The sequence below is a fragment of the Ceratotherium simum genome, chromosome 9, assembly GCF_057802395.1.
Source record: "Ceratotherium simum simum isolate JZ-2026a chromosome 9, ASM5780239v1, whole genome shotgun sequence".
Classification (NCBI taxonomy): domain Eukaryota; kingdom Metazoa; phylum Chordata; class Mammalia; order Perissodactyla; family Rhinocerotidae; genus Ceratotherium; species Ceratotherium simum.
The window spans coordinates 80,779,167-80,798,905 of record NC_141908.1 but is presented as its reverse complement, the minus strand read 5'-3'; the positions used below and the strand labels follow the sequence as shown (position 1 = coordinate 80,798,905).

At 41.8% G+C, this 19,739-nt stretch overlaps 1 protein-coding gene across 1 annotated transcript in view; it reads right to left on the bottom strand.

Moving 5' to 3' along the window:
• PARD3B (par-3 family cell polarity regulator beta) overlaps positions 1–19,739 on the bottom strand; it is a 929,552-nt gene that overhangs the window by 372,734 nt on the left and 537,079 nt on the right. Inside the window, exons 12-13 of the mRNA XM_004426826.3 lie at positions 11,872–12,042; positions 7,340–7,472 (exon numbers count right to left, since the gene is read on the bottom strand). Of these exons, the coding sequence (XP_004426883.2) occupies positions 7,340–7,472; positions 11,872–12,042 (304 nt within the window). The remainder of the gene's footprint in view (positions 1–7,339; positions 7,473–11,871; positions 12,043–19,739) is intronic.

Here is a 19,739-nt window from a genome sequence, read left to right as displayed (position 1 = left end):
GAAACCGAGGCAGAACCGTGCCAGCCTGGTTTTGTTTCAGTCCATCTCCCAGACACAATTTTCACCAACACATAAACCAACCTTGAAATAAGTAAGTCCTCTCAGGGAGCTGAAGGATTCCTGTGAGAGGTACCGCACCTGGGCGAGGGAAGCCAAGCCTGCTGATGTGTTCTCACACTCGTGACCCGGCGACAACCCCTGCAAGTCAAGTGCATGCACCCTGACTGCCTTCTGCCCCCAGGAGAGGCTGACACCTGTCCATCGCCTGTGATTTGTGGAAGATCAACAAAGCCACTCCTTTTATGACTTAGTGTTTTCGTAAACAAGACTCTATAATGAATGCCCTGGACTGTACAGTGATTTAAACATTTGCCTCAGTGACAAAAAGTACTTCAAAGAAAATCACGAGGCAGTATATCCACTCACCATGCAGACACAGTAAACCCAAAAAATACTCTTTCGCATCTGTGCCATAAAGGAAACCTCTAGGTTTGGGGTCTTGGAAGCAAAAGACTGGGGTCTGAATCCTAGTTTTCCCACCTACTAAAAAATGTATACTTTTTCAGTCTATTCTATACAGAAAAAGATAGACATGTATCCCAAATATTACCACAACTAATAACAAGGTTGGTCGAGATCGTCTCGTGTACCCGACGTTGCACTAAGCATTATGCACATTATGTCATTTCATGCTCTTCATGTATGACAATATTAACTGATGGACAAAAAGCATTATGGAGCATCCTCGTTAGGAGCGTGGTTTATGGTGCAAGACTGCATGTTTCCAACCGTGGCTCCGAATGCTGCGTGAACTTGGGCAGATTCCTCAGCTTCTGTAAGCCTTGGTTTTTAAATCTGTAAAGTGGGGATAAGAACACTTCCACTGAAGGAGTGTAAGGATTATATAAGATGGTGCATATTCAGGTGGTAATTTATAAATGCAAAGTAAGCTAATAAGTAAGGAAAGGATTACTAGTCTACACATCATAAATTCTACTGTGCATCTGTTACCGTGAGATACCTGGTACAAGGTGGACTCTATTTGTCCCTGATTGTCAGAACAAGAAGAAGACCCCCTGTACTTGAGAAATGCTGCTGGTAACAGAATCCACTTTGACTTGCCCACATGGCAGGTATGATGGTCAACTTTATGTGTCACCTTGACTGGGCCATGGGGCACCCAGATATTGGGTCACATATTATTCTGGGTGTTTCTGTGATGGTGATTTTGGATGAGATTAACATTTAAATCAGTAGACAGAGTAAAGCAGATTGTTTTCCCTAATGTGGGTGGGCCTCATCCAATCAGTTGAAGGCCTGAATAGAACAAAAAGATGAACCTTCCTCTGAGTAGGAGACAATTCTTGCCTGACCACCTTCAAACTGGGACATCAGCTTTTTCCTGCCCTCGTACTCAAACTGAAACATCAGCTCTTCCTGGGTCTTCAGCCTGTTGGGCTTCAGATGGGGACTGCATCATTGGCTCTCTTGGGTCTCCAGCTTGCTGACTGACCCTGCAGATCTTGGGACTTGCCTGGCTCCAAAGTTGAGTGAGCAATTCCTTATAATAAATCTCTTTCTCTTTCTCTACATATATATACACACATCCCATTGGTTCTGTGTCTCTGGAGAACCCTGATGAATACACCAGGCAAGGACTTGCTCCAAGCTCTGCCCCAGGGACCAGTATAAAATGCAGTGGGTTCTAGCGGTCCTGACACGTCTTTGGGAGTGAGGCTGGAAGCAGGAATCTGACGAGCAAGATGAGCAGGGTGGAGAAGCGTGATGAGTAAAGGCAGCCAGCACAGTCCCCTGCACTGCCCACACCCCAGGGATCCAGCGATCTGGTAATATGGCAGCCAGAAACTTGGTGAGAGACATGGAGCAGAAGGACTACAATGTCAACTGGGGACAAGGGACATACTGGGACAACATCTTTTCTGCATGCTTCTGAGGGTTGCCTCAACTTCTCCGTCCATCTTCCACACTGTGATCACGTAACTTGCCTGCTAAGAAGCATTTCAGTTGCACACAACTGCCTACAGAACAAAAGTCTGGCAGCCAACTTCATTTCATACATTAGCCATCCAAGACTGCTTACTGTCCCCCAACACAAGCTGGGCTTTTCTGCCTCCGTGTCTCTGCTTATACGATTGCAAAATGCACTCCACCCGTCCCAGTCCCACCTTCTCTCTGAAACTTTCACCGTTGCTCTGGGATCTGTCGGCACTATTATTGCAGGGGCAGAGAATACCAGTGCTCACTCCACCTGTGCTCTGCCTGGGCATCAGCTAGACCCAAGACTCCACTTCCCAAAGAATGTGAGTTGCTACAGTGAATGCCACTCCCCGTCTCAGTGGTTAAAAGAGGGTGCACCTTCTCCACCTCCTCCCCCTGCCCCGTCTATCAGCTGCAAGCAGGGTGGAGCTCTAGAAGATGGCCCGCTACCAGTGGGAGGAGCCCAGGTCCCTCAGTCACTGTCTGGAGCACAGCCCCCCTCCTCCCGCTGCCCAGTCTCACTGGGCTGTGATGTGAGCAAGAAAGACACCTTCCTTGTCTTTATCCGCTGACATTTGGGTTTCTCTGTTAACACCATGGAAAACACTTCTCGCAGAACATTTATCACACGCTGCTTTCGCAATGAGCGGTCTACAGATCCATCACCTATTTAACTATATTTATTTCTCTTACTGGACTGTAGATGACTTCCTCCTTGTCCTCCTCTTTCTCCTCTCCCTCCTCTTCTTCAGCATCTTCTCTGCCTACTTCAAGTTTTATTACAATCACTAACTTTAATTTTTATTGTATTCACATGACCATCTATGTGTTTTTGCTGACTCTTCATCTTCGGTACCTTTTGAACAGCATATGCAGATGCTGTAAGGAATATTTTTTTCTCTTGGTCCAAACATCTTTGTTAAGCCCTATATCAGTGTGAAAATCTGGAACTATTATCTCCTAAAAATAATATTTCTGGATTTCATTGAGTGTACAAGGTAACCCTCGATTGTCCTTCTACATATATGGCTGTGAATGCTCACAGCACACCCTCTAGTCACTACTTCGCTGATGACCAAGTGACCCTTATTTTAACAACCATCTTTTATCGTTGTTATTGGTTTTACAGGATCCATCCCACGAGGGCCAGACCAGAAAAGAAGGGTAAAAGAGATTGTGACTTTAGACAAGGGCTCAGCAAGCTGTGGCCCTGGTCCCAAACCGGCCCGCCATCTGGTTTTGTACATCAAGTGTCATTGAAGACAAGCATGCCCATTCATTTATGAACTGTCTGGCTGCTTCTGCACTACAGTGGCAGAGCTGAGGAGCTGCAACAGAGATCCTATGTCCCGCAAAGCCTAAAATATTTGCTATGCGGCCCTTTCTGGACAAAGTGTGTACTGACCCCTGTTTTCGACTGTTCTCGAGGGCAGTAACAGCATTGTGTTCCCTTTGCACCCCAGAGAGTGTCTTCTGCACAACGGAGGCATCCGATAAGCATTCAAGTCCAACTGAAAAGTATAACTCAATTTCTGAGCACCACTCAGAGGTGGTGCCTCACTGCCATAGAGGGGTGGATCCCTGCTGGTTCCCAGGAGGAGGCGCATTAGGAATAATTATACTACTGTGTGTCTCCTCAAAGGACCCCAGGGAACACGGGTCCAGTGGGACAGGAGACAGAACCAAAATGTTGGATTTGGGGCAGGGATGGAAGGCCTGAAGGAGACCTTCCTTCAGTGGGTGATCCCGGGCAGACTTGGGGCAAAGGGTGACCGAGGTAGGGGCTGGGGTGCTCTTGAGCTGAAAGGGGAGGAGAAGTAGAAGACAGAAGGGGAGGTGAGAGCAAGGAAAGGAGAGGCAATCACAGACCAGGGGCAGACCACGCTAGGCTGTTACTTGGCCCGGGAGAGATCTGCCAGCAAGATCCTTCAGAAAATACAGCATTGGTGCACTTCATTACCAGTCAGATGCTGTATAGGATTTTCAGTGAAACCCTGGGACACAAAGCTCCATCCTTACCACCATTTTGGAGCACCACACGTCTTCCATTGTGGGCATTGCTAGCACTTCTCCAACACAGACATGAATTTTCTGATGTTACAATTTCTGCAAATGTTAGTTCTAAAAATGCCTTTTCTGTGTAGCAGCTTGACAGGAATATGTATATATATTAAAAAAATAACCCTGGAACTGTGGGTGGTATGTACTATTATTACAAAAATAGGTGGAACACAGCATATCAACATTGGATTTTTAAATATACAAAGGAAAGGAAAAAGGGAAGAAGAAAAGGTAATGTTTTGGCTGTAACAGTTCCTCTCCTCACTAGACATTACATTTTGTCAAGTCAATCTTGTTTTTCTAAAGGAGCTCCTTAAAACCCCCGGCAGTGGTGAGTCAACCCTCACTCAGCCTTCACGAGTCTTATGGCCTATTGCCACCTCACGTGCGTCTGAAACTCAGGAACTCTTTCAAGAGTTCTCAAAATTTTAAATGTTATTAACATTACAAAGAGGTCATGATCATGATATTCTTCTACAGCAACATGTTTATAAATTATGTTATATATATTTTTGTCTCTAAGTCACTAGGCTTATATAAAAAGTAAGAGAATTTCATCCACTGGACTCTTACAATTAAAATTTAATGAGACTATGCTTTGATAGGTCTAATTCTTATATCTGAGTATCGTATCACAGATCCACAAGGAAATAATAAGAGATTTTTTCTGATTTTTAAAATATAGCATTTGGTAGAGGCACTTCTTGAGAGAAACAGATTGTTTATGTTACCTTGGAAAATCGAGGTGGGGAGGGAGTGTCACAGGGGCTTTGTCGGTTGCTGATGTACATGGTTTTTTCATTGGTGTAAAAGTTGTTCTACCTGGATCTGTGTCTCAGGAGGCAGAGAACAAACAGAACCTCCCAGGAGGTGTCTGTGGCCACCTGTGCCCAAAGGATTCTAACTGTTCAGTGGACATACAAACTCCAAACATTCTATTGAAGTTCCAAAGTACTACTGCATTTTTTGTGTGTGTGTGTGTCAGGAAGATCAGCCCTGAGCTAACACCCATGCTAATCCTCCTCTTTTTGCTGAGGAAGACTGGCTCTGAGCTAACATCTATTGCCAATTCTCCTTCTTTTTTTTTTTTTTCCCCAAAGCCCCAGTAGATAGTTGTACATCATAGTTGCACAACCTTCTAGTTGCTAGTATGTGGGACGCGGCCTCAGCATGGCCGGAGAAGTGGTGCATGGGTGCGCGCCCGGGATCCGAGCCCGGGCCGCCAGTAGCGGAGCGTGAACACTTAACCGCTAAGCCATGGGGCCGGCCCTACTGCATTTTATTTTTAGCTTGTGTTTTGAGTGGACTTTATTATTTAGAAATTTTTTTCTAGGTGTGTCCTTACACTTTAACTAGCTCTATGGTTTCGTTATTTTAGCCTTTGCTATCCTTCCTAGAGATATTAGCCTGTTTCTTGGAGTAACTCAATGTCCTCTCAAAACAGGCTGTGTAATGATCACTTCAGCATCAAGGTTTTACAGGTATTGAAAATGATGCAAGACGGGAATAAGGTGCCCAGTGTTCCTTTGGATGTTGCTGGTGTCATCAGGAATAAACCTTGAACTTGGATGGTCACTGGACCACATGTTGCTTCAGAACTAAATGCCAATCAAATGATATAAAGGTAGATATGTTAACAGAGATGCCAGTGTTCTTGATTGTTCTATGGGCTGCTCCTTCCCCAGGTTCTCCCACTGTTGTGATTTAAGGTCTCAGAAGGAGATCTCGCTCTGTCAAGAAAACTTTTAATTTCTTTAAGAAGATGAGGAATGACATACTGAGTATTTCTTTATTTGATACCAAGTAGAGTCAGCTTCTAATGGACATTCTTAGTATCAGGTGAAAGGATTTCAAAAGTTTCGAGGGGCCACTGTAAGACTGGGCCTGGGCTGTGGTTTAGGGAATTAACTTGAGTCAGAGAGACAGGAGATGAATCCAGGCTCCGCACGGATCAAGTATGTGGTCTTAGGTAAACTCTCTGACTTTCTAGTTCTTCATCTGTAAAATGAGGATAATAATATTACCCACTTCAAGTGTGCATGTAAATTGCTTAACACAGTATCTAACACAGTAAACACGTAATAAATAGTCACAGCTGTTGCTACTACTCTCTAATGGAGGAATTCAGAGGAGAAGGCAACATTCCATTCTGATGAAACAATTTAATTCTAGAGGAACCTCAGATTTACAAGTCTGTTCTGATGGAGGAATCTGAGTTTAGAAATTGTTCCACGTAGTTAAATTTTGGTAACATCTTATGTGTCCAAAAAATAGAGGATTGATTACATAATATACATGTACTAGATGCACGCACTACATGACTATGCCAACTACTGAACGCAATGTTGTAGAATACTCAATGACATAGTGAGATGTTCATAATGTGCTATTAATTAAAAAAGCAATTTCCTGAACATTAGATACACTATATTTCATTTTCATTTCATTTTATATACACACATTTGCATGAAGGAAAGACTTGAAATATACATAAAAATGTTACTGATTAATACCTTGGATAGATAGAAGTATGAGTAACACTAAACTTTCTTTTTATTGGCTTTCTCTAAGCTTTCTGTGATGAGTGTGTATTGCTTTTGCCATACAAAAAATTAAAGTTATTAAGAAAAGGAGATGCAGGGAAATAAAGGAATTTTCTTGGTGACCTGAAGTATAATTTGTGAAAAACAAAGAACAAAATCCAAGTTTTTTACATCTAGAGCTCTACAGAAATACCATCTGTACAAGATAATAAGGGACAATCACACTGCAGTGAGACAATAACAAGAACATTCCATCTGTCACAGAAGGGTCTCAGTTCCTGGTATTTAGCACCCTCCTCTTAGAACGCAGCATAAGTCTGTGAATTATGTTATGACCATTTGATGGTTTAATGCTAGTCCACATATTTTTAAAGTTTAGTAGTGACTGATACTTGATAATTTCCAATATTAAAAGATTGTAAAAAAAAATAAATAAGTAACAGTTTGCCAGTTTGCCATTTTGTTTCTCCAAGCATGGTTTGTTTTATACATAACCCTCCATGTTTGGGGCACAAGCATAGAAACTGTCACTTAAACTGAGGCAATGCCAGGAATCTGCTTCACAACTTCCTCGTCGGCTCTCCACCCATCCCCAGCGCTTGCTCATGACTCAGAGCAACAAAGCCTGCATTTAGTCTAATTAACAACTCTTTGTCCCTTTTCCCTCTTTTTTTAATAAAAAGGCACTCGAGTTCTCTCGCACCATTTGCAGTGGATGAAAATGGATAGACTCTTACCTTTCTGTCTGTCTTGGGGACTGTAAGTGCCAAATGGATGCAACACACTATTGTCATTTCTCCTGGAGGTGGGTGCAGCATTTTGACAGTTCTCAAAGCACGGCTTAGAAAGTGCCCCACATTCTGCAGGCTCCTAAGGGATAAAAATAAGAATCACACTTGCTTTTATAATATGTTCCAACTTGGTCAATGGAAGCAAAATGAAAGAATGATCTATTTATGAATAATCTTTCAAGAGTCTCTTACACATAAGTCCTCAACTGAGGAAAATCAAAGTGGCCCTATCATTTAAAACATCCTTGAATATGAAATAAAAAATACTGACAACGTGGTAAAAGGATTAGGAGGGCTGATAGCAGATACAAAAGAGGATTAACTTTATTATCCTTTCCCCCACTTACAACTGGCTTCCTTCAGATTCCCTTCCATCTGGGAGGACAGCTTGCGGCAGTGTTGACACAAGAACACAGTTCATGCCAAGGGTGTTTCTCTGCCAACCAGCTGGCTCCTCGCTCTTTCCCTTGGCGACTAAGTGCATATGCTCTAGGACAAGTCAGAACCCAAGTAGGTTTGCGACTGGAAGGCCACGAGGGCGTCCCTCTGCAGACACTATGTCTTTTGGCCAGGAGCTAAAACCGACTGCTGTGACAATGCCAGACAGTGGGTCTCCTGAGGTTTTTTTCTTTTTTTCCATATTTCCCCCTCCTATTTTGATTTTGACAGTCTGTAAACAAGTTCACGGTCTCCTTAAAACCCCTGTGCCCAGAATCACTCCCCGCAGCCATGTTCCACGGGTGCTGAAGAGGTACTAGGAGGGGTGGTTACAGAGAGGATGGGGCCACGGAGGACCGGGCTTTGCTCTTGCTCACGTCATATGTCTTCCTAACAGATTTCAAGGAAGGAGTTTGGAAGCTGCCTCCTGGCTGTCCCCTTGACCATTTGTGAGAGGAACATGCCACAAACAGAAACACAGATCTGATCCCCAAAGCCCTTCCCTTCTGAGAAAAGCATTTGGCCCAAACAATGCATTTGATATATACTTTCCTCTTGAGTTACAAAAATTTGGTATCCTGCTAGTTAAACAAAATATTTTAAACATCCAATGTAAGCATTCTTAGTAATTAAAGCGTTTTCAGCTGCTGAAGGTCTTTGAGCTTTCTGTCAAGCTTATCACATTTTTCCACGATGAGTATACCCTCCGCCTCTGTCCTGCTGGTTGAACCGAGCTGGTGTTCAGGCACACGATCCTAAACCAGACCTGGAGGCCTGGCAGGCGGGAGAGGCAGGACTTACCTCGCAGAACCTCGGGCTTTGATATAACAACAACAACAAGAATAAAAAAATTTTTCTGCTTTCTCAGCTCTTTGATAAATGACACAATCAATATCCCAACAACTGATCAGTAACCAGCCTAATTAAAGTATTCAGCCTGTAAAATAGAGCTGTCATGGAGCCCTCCATTAGTGTCTGAGCCAATAAAAAATGTAATGGATTTTTAAACATATTCTGCTTCTACCAAGATGAGCTTGCAGCAGGGCGGGAAATGTTCTGGAGAAGGGAAAGAAAAAAGCAGGTCGTAACCCATTTTTTAATACCAACTCTCTAGGCTCAAATAGAATTACAATTGAACCTCAAGCTCATCCTTTGAAAAACATGTTTCTGTTTAAAACGATTTTGATTCAATCAAGGGCTCATTATGGATTCTTCAGGAGGTCCTCATCAAAACTGTTTACGTACCTTGTACATCTGGGTAATGTGAGAAAATACCCCAACAACTATATATTTTGACTTTTCTTAAGTAGCTTCTTCAATTTTTTTTATATCAATAGGATGTTCAAGTAACCATTTTGGTATTCTTGCCAAATCTGACTAATTGGTTTGCCTGACTGCACGAGCAGAGCCGAGACCTTTTTCTGGGTTAGGGATGCTTCTCTGTGGTACCTGCGGGTGACTACTGTTCCACAGAATACCCCAAACACGAGTGCACAACACCTGCTTTCACACACTAAAACACGGATTTGGGAGATCAAATAGCTGCAGATTTTACTTTCAACTTAATAAAGATTAGCTATACATAGGCTGCTGTCTTGATATGAAAAAATGCTCTTTAATCTTCATGGTATCACAGAGATTCTCAAGGGCTGAGAGTCAAGTGCCTGCTCCTCCCCACGGAAAGCATGTAGACAGTGGGGAAACCAAAAATGAATCCTGTTTAAATGTCTTCATAAAAGCCACTTTCTGTGCCATTTCTTATTCTCAGTCGACTCCCTAGTGAACCACGTGAACAAGACCCTTCCCAGGATGGGCAGCGAACACGGAAAGCGTAACACTTCCTTCTGATGGAACCATTGTCAACCCACCCAGAGTTGGAGAATTAACATGAAAATATCTGCAATAAAGGAGAACGCGAATAGTAAAACATCTCAACCTGATGAGCCAAATACAGAACACGCATCCACTAGGCGTTCGCATATTCTAGAGAAAGACATTAAACTAGAGAAGAGGAGAGGCGGTGGGGAGAACTCTTTTAACAGCTGTATTTGTTTTCCTTTCCTTTCCTTTCCTTTTGCTATCTGCACAGTATAGAACTCTAGAGCAGTGTCTTCCAGACTTTTCTATTTGTTGAGGTATCTTTGTTCCAAGAAATTTTAAGGGAGATCTATTAGGCAGAGGCACAGAAGGGGTGACTCAGAGGTCCACGGGGCATCCTTCACAAGCATCTCCAGCAACTGGGTTCCATGGAGTTCTAGGGCTCGAGGGTCAGAACCAAATTAAACCAGAAAGGAGCCAGTTCTCTCATAGTAAGAAGCGATATAGGTCTTATAACTATGCACGTAAGTAAAGCCATTAAATATTCATGGAAGCCTCTCTGTCACTTAAGCAGACACAAATGTTGAAAACAAGTTGGCTCATTATATATAGTCTGCAGTAATTGGCCAATTTACATTTATTTAACATTTACAAGGTTACGTACAGAAGAGTAAAAAGGTACAGTTACTCCTTTCCAATAGCTGATAATACAACAAAGTACGACAGAGTTTCTAAGTTTACTGCTTCAGCTTGCTCTCTCAGATGGAGTAGGTCTCTGACGCAACTTTCATGCATTCATTCAACAATATTTATTAAGTGTCTACTACGTGCTGGGAAAGGGGGATACATGAAGGGATAAAACAGATAACAGTTTCGTCTGTCACGTACAAGCACTGAGCACTCAACTATGTCTGTCTGTACAGCCAGGACGCAGCCATCGTGGGGGTTTAACTCAAGTTCCAAAACTCTAGAGCCCAAGCTCTAATGACTGAGCCCCAACGACCTTCTACTCTTCTTTAATTTGAAAATCCTTTACTTTTTTAAGTTGAACTTATTATTGAAACTAATATTTTATATTAATGTGTTTTTAACAGCATTCTACTTTAACTTTGCCTATTATTGTATTACACAAACATTATTTGTCCTTAGAGAATATATGTGAGATTTTTTTGATGTTTTTCTTTACTCTCAACTACTATCGACTTTTTTTCTTCTTATCTTTTCTTAAAATAATTTTTAGGAACAATTAATAATTATTCTTCATATATAACAATGTTTTAAGAATATTATATATTTATTATAAATAATATAATTGTATAATATAAATACAATAATATAATTGTATGTAAGTGAAATGTTCAGGGATATCAGCATTCATGAATATTTTATGCCTACCCTTCATGTGTAAGTAAAAATATTCATTACATTAAAAAGTCCATAAAGAAATTGTGATAAGAGAATTCAAAAATATTTATTTAATTAAAAATATTTAGTTAGGGGCCAGCCCCGTGGCTTAGCAGTTAAGTGCGCGCGCTCCGCTGCTGGTAGCCCAGGTTCGGATCCCGGGCGCGCACCAACGCACCGCTTCTCCAGCCATGCTGAGGCCGCGTCCCACATACAGCAACTAGAAAGATGTGCAGCTATGCCATACAACTATCTATTGGGGCTTTGGGGGAAAAATAAATAAATAAATAAAATTATTTTAAAAAAATTTAGTTAATAACATGAAGCAAGCAGCTTGCTTAACAGATCAAATTTTAAATTAGTTAAGCTATGTTATCTATGTGCAGGTTATGGGGGAGAATATAGAGAGCTAATTGCATTATAGCGAGTTTCACATTAAGCACTGTACACAAATGATTAAGACCTTTCTAAGGTATGCAAACATCAACCAAAAAGCATATAAAGATGTTATATACATTAATACATTATTACATGAATAAAGTCTTATTTATAAAGTCCAGAGCTCTAGGTATTTTTGGAGGGAAAAATTAGAAAACATGGACTTGTTACATCTGATAAATTACTTACTTTATATGCACATTTTCACACCTTCTGGTTGTACCTAAAATATATAACCACCTGTTCACCACATAAATCCTTCAGAGCCCTTCTGGGGCATATTTTTCCAGTTTCAGAATCAGTATGAGTCTAGCTACCACACTAGGGATGGAAGTTTGCCATTTGGGCAAACTGCTGAGGGCAGTAAAGATTCGCATCACCTCCACTGGTCTCTCTGGCCTCCTCAGGATCACCAACTGGATCATCCCTCGGATGTTTCCTTCCATGGACATGGATCGCCTGAGTGTCTCCATAGCTTCGTGGTTGGACTTTCCCAACAGAGACTCCCCGTTCACGGCAATCAGCTGGTCATTCACCCGCAGACGACCATCCTAGGGCAGAGGAAAGGAAGAATATTAAACAGAGAAAGCATGGTGATGATACGTGGCTGTTCCAGAGGAAAGTTCAAGTTTAAAAATGAAAAAAGAAAAAATTCAGCTATTAGGAATGATTTATTTTCTATGGCAGAAAAAGGGTCTGGAGCTTATCAAATAGTCACAAATACTAGCAATAATGGATTGTGTGAAAGCAATTTTTAGAAATCTTAAGAGGCCCGAGCTGCAATAACTTAGACATTTGTATAACATCTCTCACCTAAAAGTCTGGCCAGTATGCTAACCTAGCCTGGTTCTGCATTTGCTCTGGCAGCGACCCTGCTGTTGACTCAAGGAAAGGGAGTTAGGAAAGAAAAGGAAATGGTCACATCGTTTGACATGAGGGTTTGCATTTTCAGGCAGAGAGACATCAGGCTTAAAGGTTGCGTGCTCACCAGTAGTAATGTCTCCTACATAGCGCTGCTAGCTCTACTGAAGACTGCTGAAAAAAATTCTCATGTCATTTTTTCTAACACAACCAAAAAGTTGCTAGTCTGCAAAAGAACACACAGGTGTGTGGTGAAGGACTGATAAGCTATGCTGTCTTCCGGCAAAAGGAGACTGCCAAGCTCTTTGTGAGGAGGCTCTGACTGATGGTACTTTACCCAGCATCTTCAGGAAGAAGCACCACATCCCACAAAGTGCGCGGAACCCCGGCACAAGGACAGGCAGCCCGCCTCTAGTCTGAACCACTTCTAGGCACTAGTCGTCTTCAGCCAGAAGCCCCTCATAAGCTGGAGTCTACAGAAGTAGCTAACACACCAGATGCCAGCTCTGCCTCCAAAAGAACCTGAAAGACCACAGTGATCTCCCCAACAGGCAGCCTGGTGGGCAAAACGCTTACAATGTTGACAGTCAGGTTAGGCACGTGCCTTGTACCTGTTTCACACCAGGGTAGGAAGTTCTTGCTATGAGACACAGACGCAAGTTCAGGAAGGTTATGATGCAGCTGCTAATAAGTTTAACAGATATAACAGTAGGTGAGCATAACAATTTACCTTCCTGCAGAATTCTTCCATAAATTATCTCTAGTGATTCTCACAGAACTCAAGAAGATAAGTAGACTGATGTTTTTATTCACATTTTTCAGATAAGGAAACTAAGGCAGTGAAGTGATGGAATTTGCCCTAGGTCACTAAAAGCAAGTCAGACAGATGGCCCAAATGGGCTTCGTGAACCTTGGCTTTTCAGCCCTCTCCTAGAACTCACTCTGTTACTCGTCTCTAGACTATAGTGGTGCAACACTGAAACAGAGGAAGGAAAATAAAGAGTTTTTGCAGTTAGAAGTATCTGGGATCCTTGTTCAAATTAACAGAATGAAATTCAAGAAAAAAAAAACTTCCCTAAGAAATGAGAAAACCAGACACAGAATGAACAATAGGACCAACCCTACAGCTTTGGGAGAGAAAGCCTGCAGACAAGATGATAAACTCTGACTAATGCAGTAGCAGATGGCTGGAGGAAGTTCCTCTGCTGACAGCAGGGAAAAGGCGGAAGGTGGTGAAAGCCGGTCTGGAGATCTCCTGCCCTAGTGGAGGCCACTGCCCAGGCCGCCTGCCGAGAGAGCGCCGGCCGCTTAGGGCTGCGGAGGCCACCGAAAGGAGCACACGCCCACTGGACGAGGAAATAGAGATGGCAAAGCAATGGGATCCATAGAGATGGGCGCAAAATCAGAGCTGGAGAATGTCTGACAGGACACCTCAGCAGAGCATAACGTTCCCTCCCTTCCTCTTGCGTTCCCAAGGCCACTCAACCTTTACCCGAATTTGGAGCAAATCTGGAAATGAGATTTACAGGAAAGGCCAAACAAGAAAGTAATCTCTTCATTTCTTTTATCTAATTTTGAGTGAGGCGTATGAGGAATAAGGTTAAGGCTACTGAAATGGGGTAAAACAACAACCTGAAAGGCTGAGTCACACGAAGGGAGACACAACTCCAGAAATTATTCTCTTCTATTTTGGCATTTAATGGAAGGAGGACCATTGGGCTGAGTCTGAGGAGGAGGTTGGGAGGGTCACTAAAAATCTTTTTAGGACAACTGGAGATGGATGTGCGGTTTTTAAAGAGGGAAGGAAGCAGAAGAGTTGGATCAAGATCCTAGCTCTGTCAACAGGAAGTGAGGTCTCGTGTTGGGTTTGTGGAGGCTCAGTCTTAGCAGGACACTCGTCCTCTATGACAGGAAGAAGAAAGACAAAGATGGAAACTTTATGGGGATCGCTAGGACAGAGGGAATGAAATCAGAGGGAGATCTCACCTGGTGACCTGTGAAGGATGGGGCAAGGTCTGAGTGAAGAGGTAAACAGGAGATAAGGAGACGTAAGAATATTTTTTTGTAGAATAATCTCTTACCAACGGGTATTAAGTACAAACTTTTATTCTCAGCTACATTCCACGTCTCAAGCATGCAGAACTACAGTGAAGTAGAACATATTTGCTGTACCCAAATCCAAAACAAAAAGGCAGGGCAGGTCACCCCAGGGCAGCTGGGATTTTTTTTGAAGACATTCACATTCATCACAAGCATCGCTGGAGAGCCGTGGGCGTGATAAAAATCCCCACAATCTCAGTTCCAGGCATGGCTGGTCTGCCACTCTTGGTGTGTGCTTTTTCTTTATAAGATAAATGATGGGTAATTTCATTAATGACGATGCCAGTAAGCACCACATTGTCCTAACACTTAGAATATTATCACAGAATTTAGAGCTGGAAGGGGCCTCGGAGGTCATCTTGTCTGACCTCCTCCATTTACAGATAAGTAATGTGACACCCAGAGAGGATGAGAAACCATTTATTGTACTCCTCTTAAGAGATGGCACTCCCACATAGATTAGGACTTCCTCAGCTAGTTAAGGTCAGAGCTGGATCAGAAGAGCCCAAGTCCTGACTTCTCAGCATTCCCTATTCACTCACCATTCTGTCTTCTACATAGATGACAATGACTGGTCCCTAAAGAAATGGTGCTTCAAGAAAAAAGTCTGTCAAAACCAGAGAGGACAATACGCCACTAGATGTCTCCTGGAAGAGAACCCTACGTGAAAGCCAGAGTCGGATGAAGATGTGGAGACAGGAGGTGGTGCTGGGGGATGGCAGAGCAAGGGAGCAAACTAGAAGAGGAAGAAAGAAACCGTCTACCTATCTAGCTACATCCACAAACACACATGTCCATAACTAGTCTTGATCTGAAAGGAAGCTGATTCAATGAAGAGCTCATTACTCAAACTCACCAAATATCCATCGAAATTGTGTATGGCTATTTTGCTTTGGAATAATTTTGACCAAGAAAAGCAGTTTTTTATGGTTGTATTTTTTCTTATTAATATTAGGTTCAAGTAAATAGTTAGGCATGAGAATGTTAACTCATCAACTGATTTTATATAAGTGAATTCAACAATTCAGAGATACTACTTAGTGATTGTAGGATATTTATTTCATTGTAATCTGGGTCATTCTGGTATTTGTTAAAGAAAAAAAATCCTTTCTGCTATGGACCAAATGTTTGTGTCTCCTCCAAATTCACATGCTGAAATCCTAACCTCCAACGTGAAGTTATTAGAAGGTGAGGCCTTTGGGAGGTGATTAGTTCATAAGGGTGGAGCCCTCATGAATGGGATTAGTGCCCTTATAAAGAGATCCCTTGCCCCCTCTACCAAGTCAGACTACAGCAAGAAGACAGCCAGCTATATGTCATCTCGAAGGGGCCCTCACTAGACACTGAATCTGCTGGCACCTTGATCTTGGACTTCAGCCTCCACAACTGTGAGAAATAAATTTCCATTGTTTATAAGCCACCCAGTCTATGGAATCCTGTTAATAGCAGCCCAAATGGACTCAGACACTTGCCTTCCTACTTTACCTCCATCAGACCCCTAACCAAAAAGACAGCAACTACACCCCTCACCTCTGGCAACCCCTATAACCAACCCTATCCATCTTCAAGCCAGGAGACAGCAAAGGAAATTCCCAAAGAGGAAGGAAAAAAGAGGAAGGAGAACAGAATAAAGATAAAAAGTAACTTCCTCAGGGGACTTGAGGACAAATAAAAACTAGTAGGAGACTGGGGTCTTCTCCATGTCCTGGAAGGGCTTCACGTCTCATCAGCATTAACCTGGTTCTACTGCAGTAGGGGGGGTGGACTGGGAGACAAGGGGTCCGAGTATTACATCTCCCTTTTATTGAACACCTAGTACAGACCAGTCCTTGTGAAAATATTTTGTATATGTTCTCTCATTCATTTCTCACGACAACCTTGTGATATAAATACTACTTTCCATAATTTAAGAGATGTAAAAATGGAGGCTCAGAGAAATTAAGTGACTTGTCACAGGTTACTGGCATGGCCAGGTATCTGAGTCAGACATGTCCCTGTTATGCTACGTGGCTTCTAAAGTCAGAGTTCTAGAGATGATTAAGGGCACCACAATAATTAATGTCTACACTTATTTAATGAGTTTCTACTTTGTGCAGTCATGTGCTAAACCCTTACACGCACTAGACAATTTAACCCTTACAACAGTCCTACACATTGGAAATGATCGCCCCATTTTATACAAGAAGAAACCCAGGATCGGGCCAGTTAAATGCATTGTTACAGGTCACCTTTCTAAAAGCAGATTTGAACTTGGTCTGGGTCACTCTGAAGTCCATGTTTTTAAACACTTTGCTAGTGATTCTTGACCTTTATGGGCTCTTAGCCTCCTTGAGAATCTAGTAAAAGCTACAGATTCTCAGCTCTTAAAAATAAATATTTACACCATGGTTTCCCCACAGCCGCACATTTGGACCAGATAATTCTCTGCAGTGGGAGGCAGTCATGTACTCTGTGGGATGTTTCACGTGCCCATTGAAGCATATCCATGATTTCCACGGGGTCCAGGGACCTTTTAGTTCAGCCCCTGCTGTACTCGACGGTGCCTGGGCACTACCTCTGCCATGATGACTACTGACATTGCATGGCTTACTCCACCACTTTGGGCCAATTGTTTGTACGGCGCTCTTACCTCTTAATTTCTGAGGAACACAGAGGGGATCGTAAGAAAGCTAAAGCAAAGACGCAGCCCCTGTAAAACATGAGACAAGCAGGAGGGAGTGGGCTGGCTTTCCCGGGGTAGCTCTCTGGGCCCCAGTGCCAGTCTGCATTCGGCTAGGGTGTTGAGAGGATTAATCACACCAGATGTCGGCTTCTGCCTCTGCATATTGCCGGGGGGCCCTTCAGAAAGCCTCCTGGGACATTATCAACACCCAGAGCCCAAACCCCAAAGCCTGACCTCAGACTGCAGAGCAGGCTTTCCCTGGAGTGGGGTGGGACTCACTCAAGATGGCACCCGATTGAGGCAGAGGATTGTCGGAACAAATTCTTCTCAAGGCCCGAAAATCACGCCATGACCACATCTGCCTACCATATTTAAAAAAAAAAATCCAACCTAGAAAATAACCTTGATTCCAGATTGAAATCATTTAACTTCATTTAAAAACAACAGTAATGAAAAGAAAAGAATAAATCAAGATTTTAAAGTAGTTTTTAAAACAAAGAAGGGGAATAAAGAAAGTTGGTAAGACTGGAAGCATGTTAAGTTCTTGTCTTGAAGAGAACTTACCTACATTAATCAATGTTTTACGTCATCTGTCCTAACACAATTTCAACCAATATCCATGAGGCCATTCTTCCCACATTAGAGCTCTATTTTCAAGGGACAATAAATTGCATTCTGGTGTACACACCATGGTGACGTGGCCCACACTCTTACTTCCGTCCAAAGTGTCCTTTGCATTCCTGCTCACCTGCTGAATATATCTTTATCCTTCAAAACAAGACTCAGCAACTGCCTTCCATTCACAGTGTTCTCCCCAGGCAGCATCAGTTGCTCCATCATCTCAAGACCCCTGACACTTTGATGCTTGTCTACCATAGTGCTTACCATATGAGAGTTGTTTACATATTTAAGTTATTATGCTACCAGCTTCCTAGATTTTGGAACATGTGCTTTTAAGTTTTCTGTCTCCAGTCTATTATATATTGCATAACTCAGTGTAGATGTTTAAGAGGTTTTTGCCAAGTTGAATCCCTTGAAAAATCTTTCATTCAGGTGCTTTGGACCTGGTGTAAGTTTCATCTACAACGGACAACTTGTTTAATTTACAAACTGTAACTATGAGAGATTCCTGAACCCAGGCTGGCTTGGATATGCCAGCACGTGTTCAGAGAAACTTTGTATTTCTAAAGGTGAAGCTTGATGACTTTCTGTGTCCTGGCCCAATATCTACTTCTTCAGCTATTGTAAAATTTTAAATTTTTTTAATCTAATTCAGTAGTGGTTTTAAGAGTCTCACTCCATTTCTATGTAGCAAACCAGTGAAGTCTCAGCAACATACCATTTAGTCAGCATCTGTGGAGTTTAAAACTTTTTTTTTTAAGATAACTGAAGAATATTTTTTAGAGCATCAGAACATACATAATCAAAACCATTCTGATATAATGCTTTCAAAATACATTATAGTTCTTTCCACTTTAAACTCCTTCTGGAAAAAAATATGGGGCAAAGATAAATATATTGCAACTTATAGCCTTTGCTATAGTCACTGCTGAATCTTATAATTTCCTCAGCAAGAAAGTTTGAGAAGCCCCGACAGAGTCATCACAAATATTCCTCGGCCTACTATGCAGGAACAGCATTCTGGGCTCTAGTCACACTTTTTCTGTTTCCTATCATTTCTGTTTCCTCTCCATCACTCCCCATCTCCTTCCTGATTTTCTGTTTTTAGCTTACTTTGGCCTAGAGAACTGGGTAACAAAAAGCTTATTAAGACATATGTGTTATGTATGAATCAAGAAGACTCTGCATGAATGCCTCTCCAGACTAGCATCTCAGAGGCCTTTTGAACTTATTAAAAATTATCATCTTATTTAATTTCAAAAAAATGAACTGTACTCTTTTTTGTGCTAAGATTGCTTAAAGTCTGCTCACTAGAAAAATGGGTCCAAAGCCGAGTGCCTAGAACAAAACTCTGACCACATTCTGAACTCGGCAGATAAATATATATGTATATCTTATAAATACCCAGAAAGAAAATGAATATAGCTTTTCAGGTGAAAGGTACTATTTTCAGAGTCAAAGTATTATCAGCATAGTATATCAACTTTTGTAGATTATAATTTCGTTTTTGATTAGGACTACCAATTCCTATATTTTTGTCCAGCCCACTGAGACAATTATGGAGTCCAAAATACACATCAAAATAATGTAGAGTTCCAAAATTTTATCCTGCATGGTATGAATTTATTTCTTATTTGCTGTTCCATGCATAAAATAAAAACACACAAGTGATAAAGATCAGCAAGAAAAGCAATGACTGATGCTGGTATTGTGGGATATTAAAAATTATGTTACATGACCACCTCATAAAATAGTTGCTACCGTAGAAAACTCCTAAGTGATAAGCTGGACTACATGAATTAACGCATACTAACATTTTTGGCTTTTTTAAAAAAGGAAATTGGTTAAAGTAATTTGCATAACATAATTGATAAATATTTTTCTCATGTTTAAGTTAGTAACTTCATTCTTTTAAGGTAAAATTCTCCTTGTGTATACAGCAACTGTGAATTTTTCCAGGCAAAGTTCCTGCTTTTAGTTGTCTATAAAATAGATCACATTTCT